The 18791-nt window shown below is 40.3% G+C and overlaps 1 protein-coding gene across 1 annotated transcript in view; it reads right to left on the bottom strand.

Moving 5' to 3' along the window:
• Positions 1–18791, bottom strand: part of CAAP1 (caspase activity and apoptosis inhibitor 1) — a 34347-nt gene that overhangs the window by 12608 nt on the left and 2948 nt on the right. The window contains exons 3-5 of the mRNA XM_044427873.1: positions 14676–14760; positions 9498–9576; positions 845–918 (exon numbers count right to left, since the gene is read on the bottom strand). Coding sequence (XP_044283808.1) covers positions 845–918; positions 9498–9576; positions 14676–14760 — 238 coding nt within the window. The remainder of the gene's footprint in view (positions 1–844; positions 919–9497; positions 9577–14675; positions 14761–18791) is intronic.

Below are 18791 nucleotides of genomic sequence, written 5' to 3' on the forward strand. Positions count from 1 at the left end.
GCGGGTATTTCCAACCCCCACCCCCTTTTTGACATGCACACTTGTCGTTAGCTTACTCAAGAGGTAGTTAGAGGGTGCACTCAGGCACACTTTTGTTGTAAGGATTAGACCTGTCCAGTGAATGGAGAAGACAAAAGCAAGCCCTACCTTTCCCATCTTGCTGACTGATGCTCATTTACTTTGTTCGATATAAATTAATGGCAGGCCCTACCTTACTTGAGCCCACATAAGCCTACCACAGTCTGGAAGCCTGTAACATTGTGCCTCTCAGAAAGTGAAAAATGATGGCGAGTTCCAGCATACAACATGCTGGCTAACAAACAGGCAAAGGCTTGATTCTGAGTAGCTACAACACCATTTAGAAAAAGATCTCCATTCATTGTTCTGACAGTAGAAAAAGATGTCAGTGGTGGATGGGGTGCTAAGGAGAAAGTAGAGCAATGAATTTGGGGGAAAGAGTGGAACTTTTTTTCATTCTACTAACTCTATCAAAAGGGACAGGCCGTTAGTTGGTCATACAAGTGGTTGGTTAGTTTCCAACTATGCTACAGTGTAACCCACCCATACAGCTACAAGCTTGCCCTCTTCCCAACCCACCTCCTGAAATGCCAACAACTTCTGAGCTTCATTTGACAAGTGGCAGGAGATGGAAACTCCTGTATGTCTGAAATGCAATTATTTTTTCAATATATACATTATTCTGTATTAGCATACTTATAATCTATTATGTGGTAGTTGCACACATGCTTCAGAGCATTTTATTTTAATTGAGGTTATATCACATTATAGCTACTGTCATGCCAAATACAAAGGTGGCAACACTGGGACCTTCCCTAATTCCTACCTTGTTTTGAGTCCAATCCTTCCAATTTGTTGTCTTCCTTCAAAGAAGAAGTGGAGTCTATGCTATTATCTTGCCTGAGAACAAAGAATATATTTAGATTAGTATACCTTTTATAAGTAGAAAAAGAAGCACTTTAGCATAGCAATACCTTTCTGCTGTCCACGTTTTTGTTTATTTCATGAAATCTACGTACAGTGTTTCAGTACAATAAAATATATTTACCAGCATGTTTTAGGAAAAAAAATTAAAAACCCTAGGCGAGTGAAATCCAAACAGCTATTTTAAGCATGCCTAAGGGTTTGAAAAGCAGTGTGCAATTATAAGTTTTATTTTCTGCCTGAACAGCAGACCCCCCACCCCCCATAATACAGGGTAAAATTTTAAAAATTTGTCACTTTTAAAATCCAATGTGAGGGAGGAAGACTGGGAAGCTAGACCAGCTATTTGGAAACCACAAGCCCCAAAGCTTCTTGGGTACACCAAAGCATGGGCCTTTACATACCAGAAACAGTATTTCTTCCTTTAAAATATGAGATTCTACCTAATAGTTTTTTCAACATTATGTACCATACAGTATTAGCTCACAGGGTAAGTTTTTATGTCTGAGGAAGAATAAATGGCTACAAATAGGTGACCAGGAATCTGCACTTGTGTGAGTAAAACCATGGTAATACTTACCATTAATTTTCATTCTCCTCAGGTTTAGGAGGGCAGTCTAGAATGTATTGCTCCTCCCCCTAGGATCCACAGCCAGTGAAACTTAACATAATTATATCACCTGCTGGGTGAAGAGTTTCTGCCCAGTTTGGGAACATAGCTACAACAGATGTCAATTTTTCTACACCAAAAACTTTAATTGCACCTGAGAACAGTAACAAGAACAGAAACAGAGTGTTACAGGCAACATTATTCAAAGAGTAGAATGTCTCTGAATGGCCCAATATACAACTCACAAGATGACTATAACCACCTCAGTCCTATCAAAATTTCTCCTTCCATGTTGCAAGAATATCCTTTAACCCAAGTGAAGCAAGCAAGCCCTACTATTCCAAAGAGAAACAAAATTCAACAGGAAGTGCTTTTCTCTCACCATGATGAGGTAGTCTGATGGAAAACAAGCTCATCATAAAGGTTAATCTAACGCTTATCTACCAAAGGAAAACATACACAGCAAGTTTTTCTGTGTCAATCTACAGCAATATTAGAATTATAGTAGCTACAGTAGATGTTATGAGATGGAAACCTCTATTCAAATTAAAATTCAGCCAGGAATTCAAGATGTTTATCTGACGTAAGTTATTGGTTATGTTTCTATGATAAGATAATCCTTATGAATAATCTATGCAGTGTGGGTTGTTAGCAGAACAAAACACAGTGTGTCTGTCAGATGACTGGGCTCACCACTGGTGGTTTTCCCTGCCTGCATATATCCCTGTCAAAAGCCCTGCTTAAAAGAAATCTTTATTTTTGACAGCTGTCAAAAGCCCTAGAAATGCAGGAATGGGTCAGGGACAGTGAGAATTGTCAGTTTCACACTTCTAAACTAGAAGATCTTGCTGTGAAGGGGTTGATGCAGTTCCTACTCCCTTTACAAGCAAAGGTCTTGTGGCTCTGCTTTGTACTTGATAGGTTGTCATTTGATAGCTGTCAAATGAAAGCAAATTAACATTTGTCAATTTCTATGAATGGTGCCTGTTCTGGCAGCAAGCACTTAAGAGGCCACTGGGCCTGCAAGGTTTCACTTTTTTGGGCAGTCAGAGATGTGCAATTGTGCAACTCCAAGTTCCCAACAAAAAGATAATTTTACATATTTCTGGTGCCAAAGCAAACCAAAAATGGTGAAGAACCAGCAACAGCCACTCCAATGTGTTGCTTTAGCACAGTGGAGAAGCTGTCACTTCAGAGAGTGCAAAAACAAAAAAGTCAGTTTCTGGGGAGAAAGGGCGCAAAAAAGCTTCAACAACCACAAAACTGAGCAGTGTGAGGGAACACATTAGTGTTCACTTCAAAATACCACTTGGGTACTTGGTGAAGCATTTGTCACTGGCACTCGCTCAGATGAGTATAGCAAGCCAGGTTTGCTGCTCTTGCTGTACAGCTTGCCACCTCCCACAATTTTCAATGGAATTAGTTGCCCAGTTGACATGAAGAGTCCATTGAGGGTTCAACAACCCCTGAAACAAGCCAAGCGTTCTCAGGGTGGCTCATTGGGGAAAAAACATGCCACCCTATGGGAAGTGCTCTGAGTTCACTGGAGCTGACAATCCACGCAAGTGAGTTACCCATGATGGATTGCCATATAATGCAAACCCAGGCAATATCTTGCTTCCCAAGCCAATTCTATCTTATTTGCTTATTGATGCATAATAATTAATCTCTAACTAATTTTGACTAAAACATATAAAACAATGTAAAACATTACCACAAAAGAATAAAATAGACTAGTGACCTAATCCATTACCACCCAGGGAAATCCTGCATAAACAAATGCTTTGAAAAAGTTTCTGCTTCTCAAACTGTGTGTAGGAAAAAGTCCCAAGAAGTGAGTGCAACTTCTGAGAAGACCAACATCAGTGATACCACCTGGTAACATTCTAGTGGTCAGGAAATAATCAGACCTCCTCTGAAGGTTTCAGGAATCAACTGGGTGAATATAGGGAAAGGTCATCTGCAAAGTACCTGAAATAAGTTATTTAAGGTTGTGTGTATCAACAACAGAAGCTTGCTCATGGTTCAGTAGCCAACAGGCAGAAATGCACTTATTTTAATGCATGATGTGTAAATGGCTGGATGCCCCACAGAGCATTCTGCACAAGCTACAGCTTCCAAACAAGGTGAGCAGGTGCTTCAAGTCACTAAGACCACCTCTGCCTCCAGTAATAAGAATGTATTCAGGAACACCCCCAAACAATATACCTGTTCCTTCATAAGAAACACAACCCTATTCAGAACAGTTAACCCAATTCCCAGATCCTGGAACCACCCATCCGAAGGTTCTCTGTCTTATCAGGATTCAGCTTCATTTGTTAATTTTTGTCCAGCCCATAACCATGTCTAAGGCACTACTGGTTCAGAAAATTCATGTCCCCTCCTGATTCAGATGTTACAGCAAAACGGAGCTGGGCCTATTGCCATACTGATAACACTTGCCCCAGATCTCATCATGACAGTTCCCAATGGCTCCATAAAGATGTTAAACAAAGTAGTAGAGTCAAAGTAGTGCTGTGTACCACACTATCAGGGGACTAAGGCAGAATCACCCAATGTTATTCTCTGGAACTGACCCCAGAAAAGTTGAACTACCAAAAAACAGTACCTCCAACTCCCAAATCAAGAGGCAACCCACTGGTCAATGGTATCAAAGCTCCATGGAAAACTGGGAAAAACTAACAGGGTCATACTCCTGCTGTTCTTACACAAGGGCAACCAAGTCCATTTCTGGCTCAAAACTGGGCCTGAACTCAAGGCAGCTATACTCTTACTTCTATTTTTATTCTATTTTATTAATGTTGTAAACCGTCCTGAGACGTCTGTGATGGGACGGTACAGAAAAGTTTTAAGTAAATAAATACCACCACATAAGATGCACTCACTATTCCCGTGACCCATCTGGTCAGTCCGAACAGTTAGCTGAAAGGAGCTGTGATGATGACGTATGTTAAATACTTTGAATGCTTAGAAAGTGTACTATATTAATAGTGTACTGTCACCCTTAATGTAGCCAGATGCAAAACTGAACAGGGCTTCTGGCCATTTAACATCTATGTAGAAGAGGAAGAAGATGTAATGCAAGCTACATCTCTTCTGTACTGGTATTAAAAGGCAAATGCCTTGTCCTCTTTTGCATCTAGTTCCAGAGGAACAGAGAATGATGCCTTATACCAAGTCAGATTTTTAATACGTGTAGTTTAGTATTGTCTAAAAAAGAGATGGAAAGAAAGTAGATCTCCAGATGTCAACTCCCAGGATTCCTGGCCATGCTAGCCGAGGCTTCTGGCAAGTCCTCTCCAGAGTTCTGGGCAGCAGTTGTTTCCAGGCCTATGTGGAGATACTGGGGATTGAGCCAGGTTCCTTCTGCACACAAAGCATCAACTCCCATTGAACTACAGCCATTCACCAGAGAGGTTCACTGCACGTATGGCTGATTCCTTGGGTGGATTCTGACTCTTGCCAGACAAAGGCCATCTTTGACTTTATGTACTAATGAGATGCTGTTCCATTTTCCCAGAATGGCTTCCCAGATGCATTCCTAAAGCAGATTGACCGATAGAATTTGAGGTATCTGTCTCACTAACTAAACCCTAACTACAAATTTTATTTGGCTATTGTCACTACTATCAGGAACAGACTCATGAAAAGAAGCTTCTTGAGTGACATGCATGAGATAGAATGAGCAACGTTAGGTTCACATTGAGATGTCTCAAAGGAAACCTATGGATTATAGGAGAGATGACAGACTACAGCAAGAAAGAGGGTGCAGCCTTCCAGAAGCTGCTGGATGGCAACTTCCATGAGTCCTAGCTAGCACATGCAATGGTGAGGGATTATGGGAGTTGCAGTCCAACAAAGGGAGGGCCACATATTTCCCCATCATTGATCTACAAATATGGAAATACCCCACAAAGAGGCAGACATAAACTTTACTAACAATGTTCATCAGTGCTGCTGCTCATACACTATAACTACTAAGGCTAATACTAATTACTAATACTAATATTTCCATCACACTATTATTAAGGAGATTTTTACACTAATCTAGCTTCTGTCCCCAAAAGTGAAAATATTTTCAGACACAAACCCACAATAGGCAGAAACCCACATGATAGCTCATGGTGGGTTATTTAACCCTGAAGAGGATGCAGTGAATGTTACCAATGTGTTATACATCCAACTCCATCTTAGGAGTTGAGTCATGTAGACCCAGCAAGCATTGGTTATGTGAAAAGAACAGCCCTGGAACAGCCCACTGTTTAACTGTAACCCATGTGACAAATGTAGCACCCCACCCCCAAGTGAGAGCTGAATGTGCAAAGTGGCACCCTGAGGTGCCAAAGCTCATTCTAGGTTGAGTAAGCTGGACCACATCAAACAAACCTGATCACTGAGTCGCCAAGGGCAAGCAAGTATACAGCCTGTAAAACTGCAGCATGCAGCCTAACTCAGTGTTGTTATGAGGATCATATTTTATAAACTATACAAACATGAATGAAAACATACTAGATCACATATTGGAAAAGGGTGATGAGATGCTGGTTTAGAGATATTTAAATGTTTTCACCCAAATTTGAAGCTCTCTGACATATAGGAAGAGAAAATAACTTCAAAATTGCTTGAAACAATGGGATTTTATCTGTTATCTTACCATGGTGTTCAAATGTCTTTATACAAAGCAGGGAAGATTATAAGACACACTTGAGGAAACAGGATACAGCTCTCCACAGGATTTTGAAATCATGAAAGGCAAGTCCAATTGTTGAGTTTAATGAGCATTTTGGCCATAAAATTATTTTATATTCATCTAACCAATTTCATAGCTCAACTACTTTGTCTAAAATTTGTAAAGTACGCATTATGTTAATATGCAAGCAGTCAAAGCATCCAGCCTGCAGATAGGCGTTAAACTGTAACATAAAAGGGCTAGTGTCATTCCCAAGGTGTCACCCAGACGTTTACATTTCACAGGTTCACTTCTAATGTCTTAGTTCCAGCCATTTTATTATAACAGAACTATGATTAAAGCTCTCTGTTCTTAACATGGATGTTGATAAATTCAGCTCATTTTTAAAGAGATCTCTGGTTAATTTATCTGCCTTTGAAGAGAAAGCTTCCCCCACACTGGCAGAAGGTTTGCTTTTATAAAACTTCTTGGCTAAACTGAATCAGAGATGCCAAATCAAATCCCATGAATTCAGCCTGCTAGGCCTAATTTTCATATAGGAGTCCAAACATACACATATTAGTCACAATGTTAAAAATGTTTATGCACAACATCAATGGTAAGTGCAGGGATGCAATTATTCTAGGATAGCACCATGTAAAGAGGCCATGGGACAGGATGCAGAAAACAGCATCTCAGGAAACTCCAGTCAAAAAACTAACTAAATTTCTAGCCCCTAAGGCTACAAAGTAACATTTTCAATCAACTAGTAGGAGGAGGAGGATGGAAAAGAGGCAAAGATAGACAAATGATTATATAGACTACAGAAATTCAATTTTCTTGGTGCAAATTTTGAATATTTGTAGGATGGAATTTTGAAAATTGTTCTGAACAGTGTTCCTGTTCCTGTATTGCATATATATATTATGAATATATTTTTCATTTGTTCCATTATGTCTTGAGAAGGGAGGGGTAGTCAAAGTCATGTCCATAAGGCATTTATAGGCCTCATTCTCAACCAATCCCAGAATGAAGACATCAACTCTCAAAATAGCTGAGAATATTTTCATCAAGCACTGGTCTCTTAGCAAACAAAGAGAAAATGATCTGGCACAGTCAACTAGTTTGTAGAAAGAGAAAAGATATACAATTTACTATTCTAGGATTATAAAGCTCCTGCTACCTTGAGTCTTTCCTCAAATTTCATTCAGGACTTATTTAGCAGGAAAAGCACAGCAACCTCCGCTTTCATATTGTGCACTGTATCGTAAGTGGTTTTATTCTACCTGTTTAGTTATGACAGTTTTCTAAGAACTGAACAGTGTGCTACAAAACCAGCTGAAGAAACTTTAGTGGTTCTTAGTTTTTATTAACCCCTTCAGTGCAATGACACACCTACTAATACAGATACTCTGCTGCCCAAAATACTTGTCAGTGAGCAATTCTTATGTTATCATAAAAAGGCTTTCTTGATATAGTACTGCTAGTTGTAGTTTAATGCATGTGCATTTTCTGCCATCTTGTGGTCAGGCAGTGTAAAGATGAACTGCTATTTTTCCCAGGTATTTCTTAATTTCAACCAAAAATAACTAGCTGATACATGCCACACACTTCAGCATACTTGCTTTACATTAAATATAGATTCACAGGAGAATATGGAAAGACTCACAGCAAATTGTTCACATGCAACCACAGAAAACCAAGATGAGAACTGGTAGCTCATCTGATATCCTTTATTGGAGCCATCTTGTCTTTAAATTCATGCACGTCCTTTCTTTAGTTTCGCAGTCATCTCAAGCAGATTACAACTCTCCCCAGGCAAAGAACTGAGTTCAACTTTCAATAAAATTACTAGTCTAAGACTGCAATTCCATGCAGACTTTCCTGGAGTAAACCTCACTGAACTCAATGGGAATTACTTCTGCATAAACATGCAAAGACTCTCACTGTGGTGGCATTGAAGGTTCTAGAATCATGATCTCACTTCATCAGGTTGGAACTCTAGTTCCTCCAGATGTACTGGAGCTTTCTATTGCTGAACAGCTCCAAGGGGAATCCAGTAAGGTCCAATAAATATATTTGAAATTACAACATAGGAAATATGAAAACACTACCTTATTGGTGAACTTTGCTTTAGGCTCCAATAATTCATACCATTCTAGTATATAAAAATAAGAAGCCAAGTAGGTTCTTGTAAAGTGCAGCTCACAAATTTAAGCTTTAGCCTGTGCTGGGCCATACCTCCTCATTGTCCCCTGCTATCTTGCAGGTTGGTACAACTGCAACCAGTATGGTGGGGCACAGTCTGTAAGCTGTAGGACCAGCACAGATGGGCCATATTCCCATACCAAATGGTTTCTGTTGGAAAGTGAATTCTCTCAGATGCTCCTGCTACTTTTAAAAAACGGCAAGCTTCAAAAAGAATTTGGCACCAGAACGAAGAGGCAGCGATGGCTTGCTTAAAGCAAGTAAAACTAATCCTCAAGGTATTTTTATTACACAGCTCATAAACACCACAGAATCTTCTCAGCTTCCAAATCCAAATTAACAGTAGACGGCTACCAGATTGATTGACCATTTTTATAATACAGATGAATAGATCTAGTACTTCTATAGGATTAAGTACCAGGAATATTGCTTGGTCTTATTGCAGCCATAAGACAAAGCAACTCATGGATGTAAATGAGCCAGCTAAAGCAAAATTTAAACAAGCCTCTATACAGGCTGGAGAAGAACTCTATAAAGTCTGTAGCCAAAGTAAAGATACAGATTCAAAAGCAAAGCTAGTTTTTAAAGATGCCCCTACCTTCAAAGGTGATGAGTAAGCATACCTAGAGACAAAACTCAAATAACTCCAAAGTTGGTCCTAGGATTACATACTTTCTTGCTGAACTACAGTATTGGAGACCACTGCAGTATCAAATTTGTCCCCTCACTGCTACGCCTTGCACAACCCAGAATCTAAGGAGTGGTATGCAAGGATTTCCTCTTCAAGGCGCTTTCACCAGGGTTTCACATAATTTGAGCAGGTTTTAAATGAAGTTTCACTGGGGTCTCTCCAAGGCTCAATGAAGTTTCATCTGGTGTTTTGCAGGGTTTCATTTCACCAGGGCTTTCCAGGTACTCTGCAATATTTCATTAGGATTTCACCAAGGCTTTAATTGGGATTTTGCTGGCATTTCACAAGTGCTTCAATTCAAATGTTCAGTGCAAGACAAAATTAAAACAAAATCACTGAAGACAGTTAAATTAAATCTGTTCATTGCAATTACTTACTGACTGATTGATTCAGTTGCTGTCTTCTCTTCACCCCCATCAATCTCTTCATCACTGTCAGAGTCAGCCCCATTCTCACCTTGAAATAAAATGTCAGTGTGAGACACTATGACTTGGCAACATTTTCCCACCTCATTAATACTGCACATCTGTAAATACCATTATGACTGTCAGATGAAGAGACACACCTGCCTGAGTGGAGGATTTGACAGAAAGCATTTGGAACTGTAGTCAGTAAAGGAGAAAGACTTGAGTTGAGTAGATGACTGGCAATAGAGAACAATGCTAAGTTTCAAGGGTCTAGTGTTGCTTGGGTGGTGAACTGCATGTTACCTTCAGGACTAGTAATGCCTGGCTGAGTGCTTGGTGTACCTCACTTTGTCCAGGAAGGTGCTGTCACTCAGTGGAAGAACACATACTTTGTAGGTCATCCAATTGTACACCCATTGCTCAGCCAAAGTTTCAGGGTGATCTAAACTGTAGACCAAAATATCCAGTGGGCACCAGATTGGGTTAGGTTTGCAAGAAGAAACTCAGGGTATAAATGTAATACTGTAACAAGAATAATTTTCCATGGGCAGCTGGTTGGCCACTGCACAAACAGAATACTTGCCCTGAGCAAATGCTCACACAGAACATTTTAGCTTCAATCCCTGACATCTCCAGTTTTAAATAAGATCAGCTAACAGGTACTGGGAAAGATTTCTGGGGAGCTATCGCTAGTCAGAATAGATGATAGACTTAGATGGCTGAACAGTCTGTCCCAGTATAACCCAGGCGGCTTGATATGATCTGAGGAATGTGTGTATTTGTAAATAAACAGTACAAACAGACCATAACTCTCCAGTGCTCTAACAGCCCGCACTGGCTTATTTCACCTATTGGGGCCATTGTGTTGTGCTGGGTTCCTACAGGCACTGTTTTGAATGGCATTTACAGGAGTGCAACTTGATGTGGTTTGTCATGCCGTGCAAACTTCAGTGGCAGGTTAGACAATTCTCAAATAACTGACAGCTTGTCTAACCCTCGAATACCCACTGCTGTCTAGGTTCACAAGACGTGCCAAGCCATGTGCTCATGCGCATCATGCAAAAGTGGTGCCCACTGGCACCTAGCATGATATGGCAGTCCTCACAGGTAACTGAAGCTGTAATGGGCTGTCGGGATGTGCAAACAAGCACAATAACATCCAACCAGACAGGCTTTGCCCAACACCAAATCTTAACCTCTTTTAAAACACATTTATAGCCATTTGTGTTAAACTGTTTCCCTGGTATTGCACAGAAAAAACAAAATACAAGCCAGGGTCTGTTCAAGGACCTTGTGTCACCTAACATTACTGAAGGGGCTAGACATAGAATACATTTCAGCAACACATGTAGCAGTATTGGCAGCTTCTGCAAGTGAAATCCAATGCTGATGCTAGAGTAAATGAGAAGCAAATAAATTATCAAAATTAAGTGCAATGATACAACCCATGGCTTGCACTAGGAGTTGGTGAACCAACATGGGGTTGTCATATTGTCCAAACCTGGGTGACTGACTCTCTTGTGAGTTGAGGGAATGGAAACTGAGCTGCTCAACACAAACAGCTAAAGCTCACTGGTGGTCTTGCTTAGTGAGACCGGACTACCAATGGCAGCCACTCCAGCAATGCCCAAGCAGCACTTTGGAATGACCATCCCTGGCTCAGTCTCTCTACTGTGCATGGAACCCCTTTTTGGGCACTACTGCAGCTTTCTGCCCTTTTCAGAGGATGTTATAGCTACATATTTGCCTCTCAAAAAACCATGTTTAGCCCTTTAAAAAAAGAGTATTTTAAAAGAAATAGTTTATTTTGCTAACTGTCAAAACCCCATGCTAACATCAAATGAGGGGATGCACTGCTCCCCTTTCCCAAGCACCTAGAAGCTGAGGAAAGAGTTTTCTTTCACAAACAAGATCTTTTTGCTGCTTTGGTTTTCACTTGACAGATCCCTGTTTAACAGCTGTCAAGAGAGAAGTACTATATAGCCTTGCTTGGTCAATGTCCATGGCTGCTGCCTCCTGTACTTACAGCAGACACTTATCACAACATTGAGCTGCAAGATTTTTCATTTGTTGCCTGCAAGTGGAGTCTAGTTCTGGGCTCCACATTATAGGAGGGACATAGCTAGGTTAGAATCAGTTCAGCTCAGGGTCACAAGAATGGTAGCTGGGTTGGGAGGGATGCCATATGAGAAGAGATTGAGGGATCTGGGTCTTTTCAGCCTGGAGAAAAGGAGACTCCGATGGGATCTTTTAGTGACTTATAGCTATGTGAGGGGATGTGATGTGGAGGAGGGCCCTCTCCCTGCAGTAGAGGCCAGGCTGCATTCCAATAGGACAAAGCTCCAGGAACCAGGCTTTAGATTGGGTGTCAGGAAGTACTTCCTGATGGTTAGGACCCCTAGGATATGGAATGGGCTCCAAGGGAGGTGGTAGAGGCCCCATCAGTGAGGGTGCTCAGGGAAAGAGTGGACAACCACATGCTGGGGATTACATGAGCAGAGCTGACTGAAGCTGGGGGTCAGACTAGATGGCCCAGGACACCCCTTCTGACTTGCTTTGTTTCTATGTTTCTATTACCTGGGAAAGATCCGAATTTTTAAAAAAGAAATATAAAAATTGTATTTTGTATAATTGCACATGTGGAATCTTAAAAAAATCTGGTAAAGCAGTGATGGCTGCTCCAGTGTGCTGCTTGCTGCTTAAATTACCAATGCTGAAGACGACAAGGCTGCTTCAGTAACCAAGTTGCCTGGGATTTCTATGCTGGAGGAAAAGAAAAGGGGACACAACCCTCAGCAAGCCCAATTGCCTGTTGGGTGCACCAAAGTTTATTCCACAAACCCACACTGTGTAGCTTATTCAGAGTGGATTGCTGTGTCATGCAAACTTACCTATACATAACACACACACACACACACAACTTTCTGGTTTTTTAATCTACAGAGCAAGAAATAAGCTTAATATAACCACCACCAGAACTCTGGTGAGTAGTCCCTCTGACTGCAGCAGCCATTAATCTTAAGTCTCTCTATATTAGATAGATTCCAAGTCATGTTTCCCCTCATTTGTTCAACGTGTCTCTTCCAATCTATCTTATAGGCAATTGCTGTTTTTCTCTGCAGCATATCTAATCAAATATCCTTGTACTTGGTGTTCATTAGGGACTCCAAATTTACAAGCAGACACCACTGCTTTAGGTATACTAGTGCTACACTGGTGTATCATCCAACAAATACATGAAATGTGGACAACCTATCCACATACACGTTCTTCAGGTTATCTCTCTGGGTTGGGTTCCCAAATAAGTGTACATAAGCACTTAAAGACATGAATAAGTAGTCTACACTTCACATGTTTGCACTGGACAACACCACTATAATACTGTAGAGGCTAAGCAGCTGCAGCTGCCTGGTGCAGTTAGTGTGGATATCTGTCCTTAATACAAGGTAAATACTGTATTCACATCTACAAACACGGTTCAGAATGTCTCCTTGGCTCATAAGCAGATACTGAACAGGTAAGGAAAACTGTTGTTTCATGCTTTAGTCAGATCCTGCATTGACTACTGTAACTTGTTATCTTTGTCTGTCCTCTCTTCAACATCTTAATCGTCTCTCTTCTATCCAAAACTGTACTGCCAAAACCTCTCACCTCTTTTTGTACTCAGACCATGTAATGTCTTTTTCACTGGCTGCAATTCAGTGGTAAGACATGCCTTTTGCATGCAGAGGGCCCTGGGGTCTTTGGTTACAGTTGGGAATACTCTTGTCTGGAGCTAGCCAATGCCGGTCAGTGAAGAAAATGCTAGACAGGGTAATGGTCTCATGGCAAGGCAGTGCATGTTCCTACGTTTAAAATATTCCATGCTGTTGCCTTTCTGTCCTCACTTCCTATTGTATGCCTGCTTTGTAACTTTTCCTCCTCCAAGCCTCTCATCTCAAAGATACCTACTTTCTAAAGATACTCGGGCTTGCTGCCCCTTATGCCCAGAGCTCCCTCTCAGAACATGTGCATTATACCGTCTCAGAATCTCTATTTTCAGGGTATCTTTAGTCAAATTCTAATCCTGATCTGAATATGAAACAAACGCACATGTAGCACACATGTTTATTCAACCTGGCCTTTGGCATGTAAATGGGACTGTTGTATTGGCTGTTGTTTTTATTACTATTCTGTTATTGTTATGCTTTGATTATCTTTTAATGCATTTGTTTACTACTGTTTGAATCAAGTTTTATTTATGACTATAAATGTCCTTGAATGCTACCTTTCTTGGTACAGAGACAGAGCACAAATCAAATCAATCAATCTGTCACAATATTTGCATTAATCCGTGGTTATCGTCCTCTTGGTCCTTTTTTTTCTTTCCCTCCCCTAGCCTTGCTGTATCCCTTATTGCCAAATGTGGATTATGAAGTCTTCAAAACCTCACAGTTTGATTTGGGGCGGGGGGGGGGGGGACATTACTCTATAATGCACCACAACTAATGATGCTACATAAATAATAAAAAAGGAGCTGGCATTTTGATCACAGCTAAAATATAGAGAAGAAACAGCCTTTGTAATACCATAGCTTAGTGGAGAGGATGAAAATTTATTCCCGTCCTTGGATAGTGCAAACAAAGCTAAATGACCATGCAGCTCAAATGGTGCTGCAGACTTCTAATGAATGCAAATTTCTTCTATCTGTGATAAAACAAAGACTACTGATTTAAAATTATAAATAATAATTTATAGTTGTTCCTTTTGTTATGGACAACTCTATAATCTAAGATTAAATCCACAATTTGATTGAAATGCATGAAATAAAGGATTATAAGCTATCACCAAGTATCTGTAATACAGGCAAGCACCTTCTTTAATCTGTTAGATGAAACTGAGGCCTAGATATAGTAATTTAGACTACAATCCTATACACAGTCATCTAGGAATAAGTCCCACTGAGCTCAACAGAACTTGCTTCTGGGTGGAATGTGGAATGTTCATTGTTAGGTCTCTTTTAACATTTTACTACAAATAATATTTTGCTCACATTTTTAAGCTCATACAAAGCTGTGTCCCTTCCTATTCCTTCATAGGCATTATGCTAAAATTTTAGAATAAATTTTTAAAAAAATGTTTAGTACAGTATTATAGACTGGTGCTTACCTTCAAGAATTTTCAGAAGCTTCTTCTCAGACATGAGTTCCAGCTGTTCAAGACAAAGCCTTTTAATTTCTTCTATGGAACAGTTCTAAGGTAAATAAACAAAGGACAAGTTTTATGCACTAATGTTAACAAGAGCGCAACAAGTCAGGTATTATACACAGCTTTAGCCAACCTTAAAATTTATTATCTGGATTTTTAATATGCAAAAATATTATAAAAAATATGAAATGACGTATGCCATATCTGAAAATAAGTTCTGCTTTTGAGGCTTCTCAGGTAAAAACCTTTGTACAAATCTCTAATCCTGGCTAGCAGATATAGATTATTCAAGCTACCGTTATCGTCAATTGTTTTTTTATACACAAACACATACAGAGAGAATTAGTCCCACTCTTAGAGGGCCTCCAATAACAACATTTTTATTTCCAGAGGGGTAATTGCATCAATTCATCTGCCGCAGCAAAAATAGCAGCTTTGCACTATAAGATTTAAGTTTTTATCATAATCGTTCCTTCTCATAGTATCATCCAGAAGCCACTTTACTTATTCCTTATACATGACAAGAGTTTTGAGGGACCATGATATCAACCTGTACAGAATTATTAAAACAGACCATTTCTTAAATTATCAGAAACCCAGAGCTGGAACAGATGTAAGAATAATTCCCTAGGAACTACTGTTCATCAGGTCTCAGCCTCAGCATTTTCCATTACCCTAAGCCATGGGTCCTCAAACTACAGCCCGCGAGCTGAATCCGGCCCGCCATGCCCATTCATCCAGCCCGCCATAGCTCGCCACGCGTGCGCATGCGCACGTGTGGCAAGGTGCCAGCTTGCTGGCAAGGAGATCGTTTTGGACTTGCTCAGAGAAAAGGATCTCCTTGCCAGCAAGCCGGCACCTTGCTGGGAGATCCTTTTCTCCTAGTGAGTCCAAAACGATCTCCTGGTGAGCAAGTCAGCCCCAAGGGGCCGGCTTGCTTCCAGGGAGATCGTTTTGGACTTGTTGGGAGAAAATGACCTCTGCGCATGTATGCCCCTGCCTTCTGCACGCGTGCCTCCCCCACCGCCCACACCGCCTTGGCAGCCTGCACCCAGTGCTGGAACCTTTCAACTACCCCCCCATTTAAAAACTTTGAGGACCCCTGCCCTAAGCCATGTGACTGGCTAACTCACACACTTTTCCAGTAGGCCTTAGAACAAGGAAAGGGAAACTCTTTCCACCAAAGGTCCTAATTTAATTTCAGAAAACCTCTCAAAGGCCACATTCCAGTACAATAGAAAACATCACTGAACACCAGCATTTTTGTTTGTTTGTTTGTTTGAAGCACTTAATACTACTAATTTAAGCTTTAGGAGAGGCATTTCAGCAGTTTAGAATGGGGTGGGGGGGAGATGCAAAAGCTGAAAAATATTAAGTATTAGGGGAAGGGGTGCAGTCAGGAAGAGAGGGCATCGCTGTCTGCGGAACGCCCAGAGAGCCAGACAGGGACCCAAAGAAGCTCTCTGCCCCGGCATAGCATCTGCCTGGACCCAGTTCTATTGCTAGCCTGTAAACAGCCCAATTGTTTCTGAGCAGACTGAGAAGTTTCGAGGCTCTTCCCCTTGCCACACACTTCTCAGCAATAAATTTGGGAGGGGATAGGCTAGCTAAAATGCCTGGGGACCAGTAACTTTTGTAAGACTGCTCTATGGTGTCTGCGATGAAAAATGAGCTCAGTGTAGTTACCTAGCCAGCTGCCTGTAAGCATTGCTATGAAACTGACTCTGTAGCCTTAGGGCAGGAGTGCAAGTTGCACCAGGGAGCAGCCATAAAGAGGAGTCGCTCTCTTCCCATCTCAGATTTTCCAAAATATTCCCAAGAAATCTTGAGACAGGACTAGCATTCCATAATCTGAAGATTCAGGTTCCTTTTTTGCCATATGAAACATTCTGCAATATTCTTAAAGGGTAGATAACGCCTGCTCTCTTGTTTTCCGTTTATTTTTTAATCCTGCCTGCCCTGATTTCTAGTTACTTTATTTCCTAGCAAGGATGCCACATGTCTCTTGGGAGTAGCATTCTTTTTAATTATAAATGACTTATTTATAAACTGCCAGGTTGCCACACTCATATCTGACGGAGTTATGTCCAATTAAAGAAAAATTTCAATACCCCCGTGGAAATGCTATAATTACATACGACATTATTCCATATGCCACAGTAATTAACGTTATTTACATTCCCAGTCTGCTCCATTCCAAGGGCTGTACAACGGTATTTATTAAAACACACACAAGAAAATATAAACACTGAATGCCTTTGTAGCAGTCTGCTCTTAGTCTCTGTCAAACTACTGTTGAACCAGCTTATGAATGCATATGATGTACATTGAATAGGTTGCAATCTTTAAATGGTAGGTTAATCAATCGAAGCTTACTTGATTAATCAGTGAGAGTCAATTTTAAATCATTAAAAACACATTTTAATTGGTGGGGTTATGAGGTAAGGGCACATTTGTCTATTCGTAAGGCTATTCAAATCGTAGTATGTTACTGTAATAAAGAATGAAACAGAGAAAATTGTAACATGTTCTTCCTTTCAAGTATATGTGGCTGCTTTATTGCAAAAGAGTGCATGTTGAGAGAATGCTTTAAATAACTATTTCAAAACAGCCCTGTACAGGCAAGTCTCCTAAAAAACTCAACATGACGCCAATCTATTTGATCATTTTAGTTATACACGCATCCAAATAATAAAAATTCCCTTTTGGCCCCTTCTGATTTATAAGGGCTGAACTTGACAATAATACAAACAGTGACATGTAAAACTTCTGTTTAAATGCCATTTAATGAACCTTCAGTGCCCCCCTAGGCTCTTTAGTGAACTTTTGAGTCATTTTAGGTTATTTGAGAAAATAAATTGTTCTTTGAGGAATTGTCTCATCTCCAGTGGTGAAATTAGGATTTTCTGAATTATGTAACAGGTGTTTGAGCATAAAACTCCTTATAGGGCTTCTGATTCAGAGAGTATTTGACAATTTTTTAGCGCAATCAATTTCTGAAATAGCACCATTGCATAACAATTTCCTTCTAATTCCTTTTGTTCTAGCTTGATATTTTAAAGGATACACAGATAGGATAGCCCTTACTCAAGCATAATTAAATTTGACATCACTAGGTATGTTGGGATATAACCTGTTCCTTTACTTTCCTTCTATGTCTACCAGTCCATGTGCTTTAAAGCCAGGGGAAGAATGTGTATGTATGATTATACACAGTCCTTTAAATACTGTGTTGAACAAACAACATCTAGCTTAGATTTCAGAGGAGCTGGTAGGAATCCCTGTCTATACGATTCCAGTCTATGTACATTGTAGGCAAACTATTTATCTAATTGCAAAGACTGTACATTTTCTATCTGCGTTAACTGATGTCAAGAGAAAACAGAGAATGATGTGTCTTGTCAGGGGCTTACAGAATTTTAAGTTCATTACTAATTGTATACAATTTTATTCAGGTCTGTGTAAACATTATCTTTCTTAATATGTGTTAAAACAGGAGCATTTTAAAAACAGAGTAGAACAGTGATCTAGTCTTGTCACTGCTGTTGCACAAGTGGAAATCCACTTGTAGAATGCACCTTCCTCATTCCCTCTGCCAGAATGCAGGCCCCCAGATCTGCCACCAAGTTTACAGAGCAAAGCAAAGCTAGCGGGTGCCCAGCCTTCTGCTTGCAGAACACCCCCAATCTATATAACCCCCAGGATTTTAAGTTCATTTGATATAAGATATACGAGCCAGTGTGGTGTAGTGGTTAAGAGCGTGGGACTGGGACTCAGACGATCTGGGTTCGAGTCCCCGCTCAGCCATGGAGCCAACTGGGTGACTTTGGGCCAGTCACAGACTCTCAGCCCAACCTACCTCACAGGGTTGTTGTTGTGGGGATAAGATGGAGGAGAGATGATGTAAGCTGCCTTGAGCCCTTTGTAGGAAAAAGGCAGGATATAAATCCATAAATAAATAAATAAATAAATAAATAAATAAAGTTGGGCTCATGCTGCTTTATGTAATATGGGTTTCTGTCATTTTTAATTTTGTGAACATGTTACTTTTATATATTTATGTAATTCTATTTTTTT

The sequence above is a fragment of the Varanus komodoensis genome, unplaced genomic scaffold (assembly GCF_004798865.1).
Source record: "Varanus komodoensis strain SLA01 unplaced genomic scaffold, ASM479886v1 scaffold19, whole genome shotgun sequence".
NCBI classification, from domain to species: Eukaryota; Metazoa; Chordata; class Lepidosauria; order Squamata; family Varanidae; genus Varanus; species Varanus komodoensis.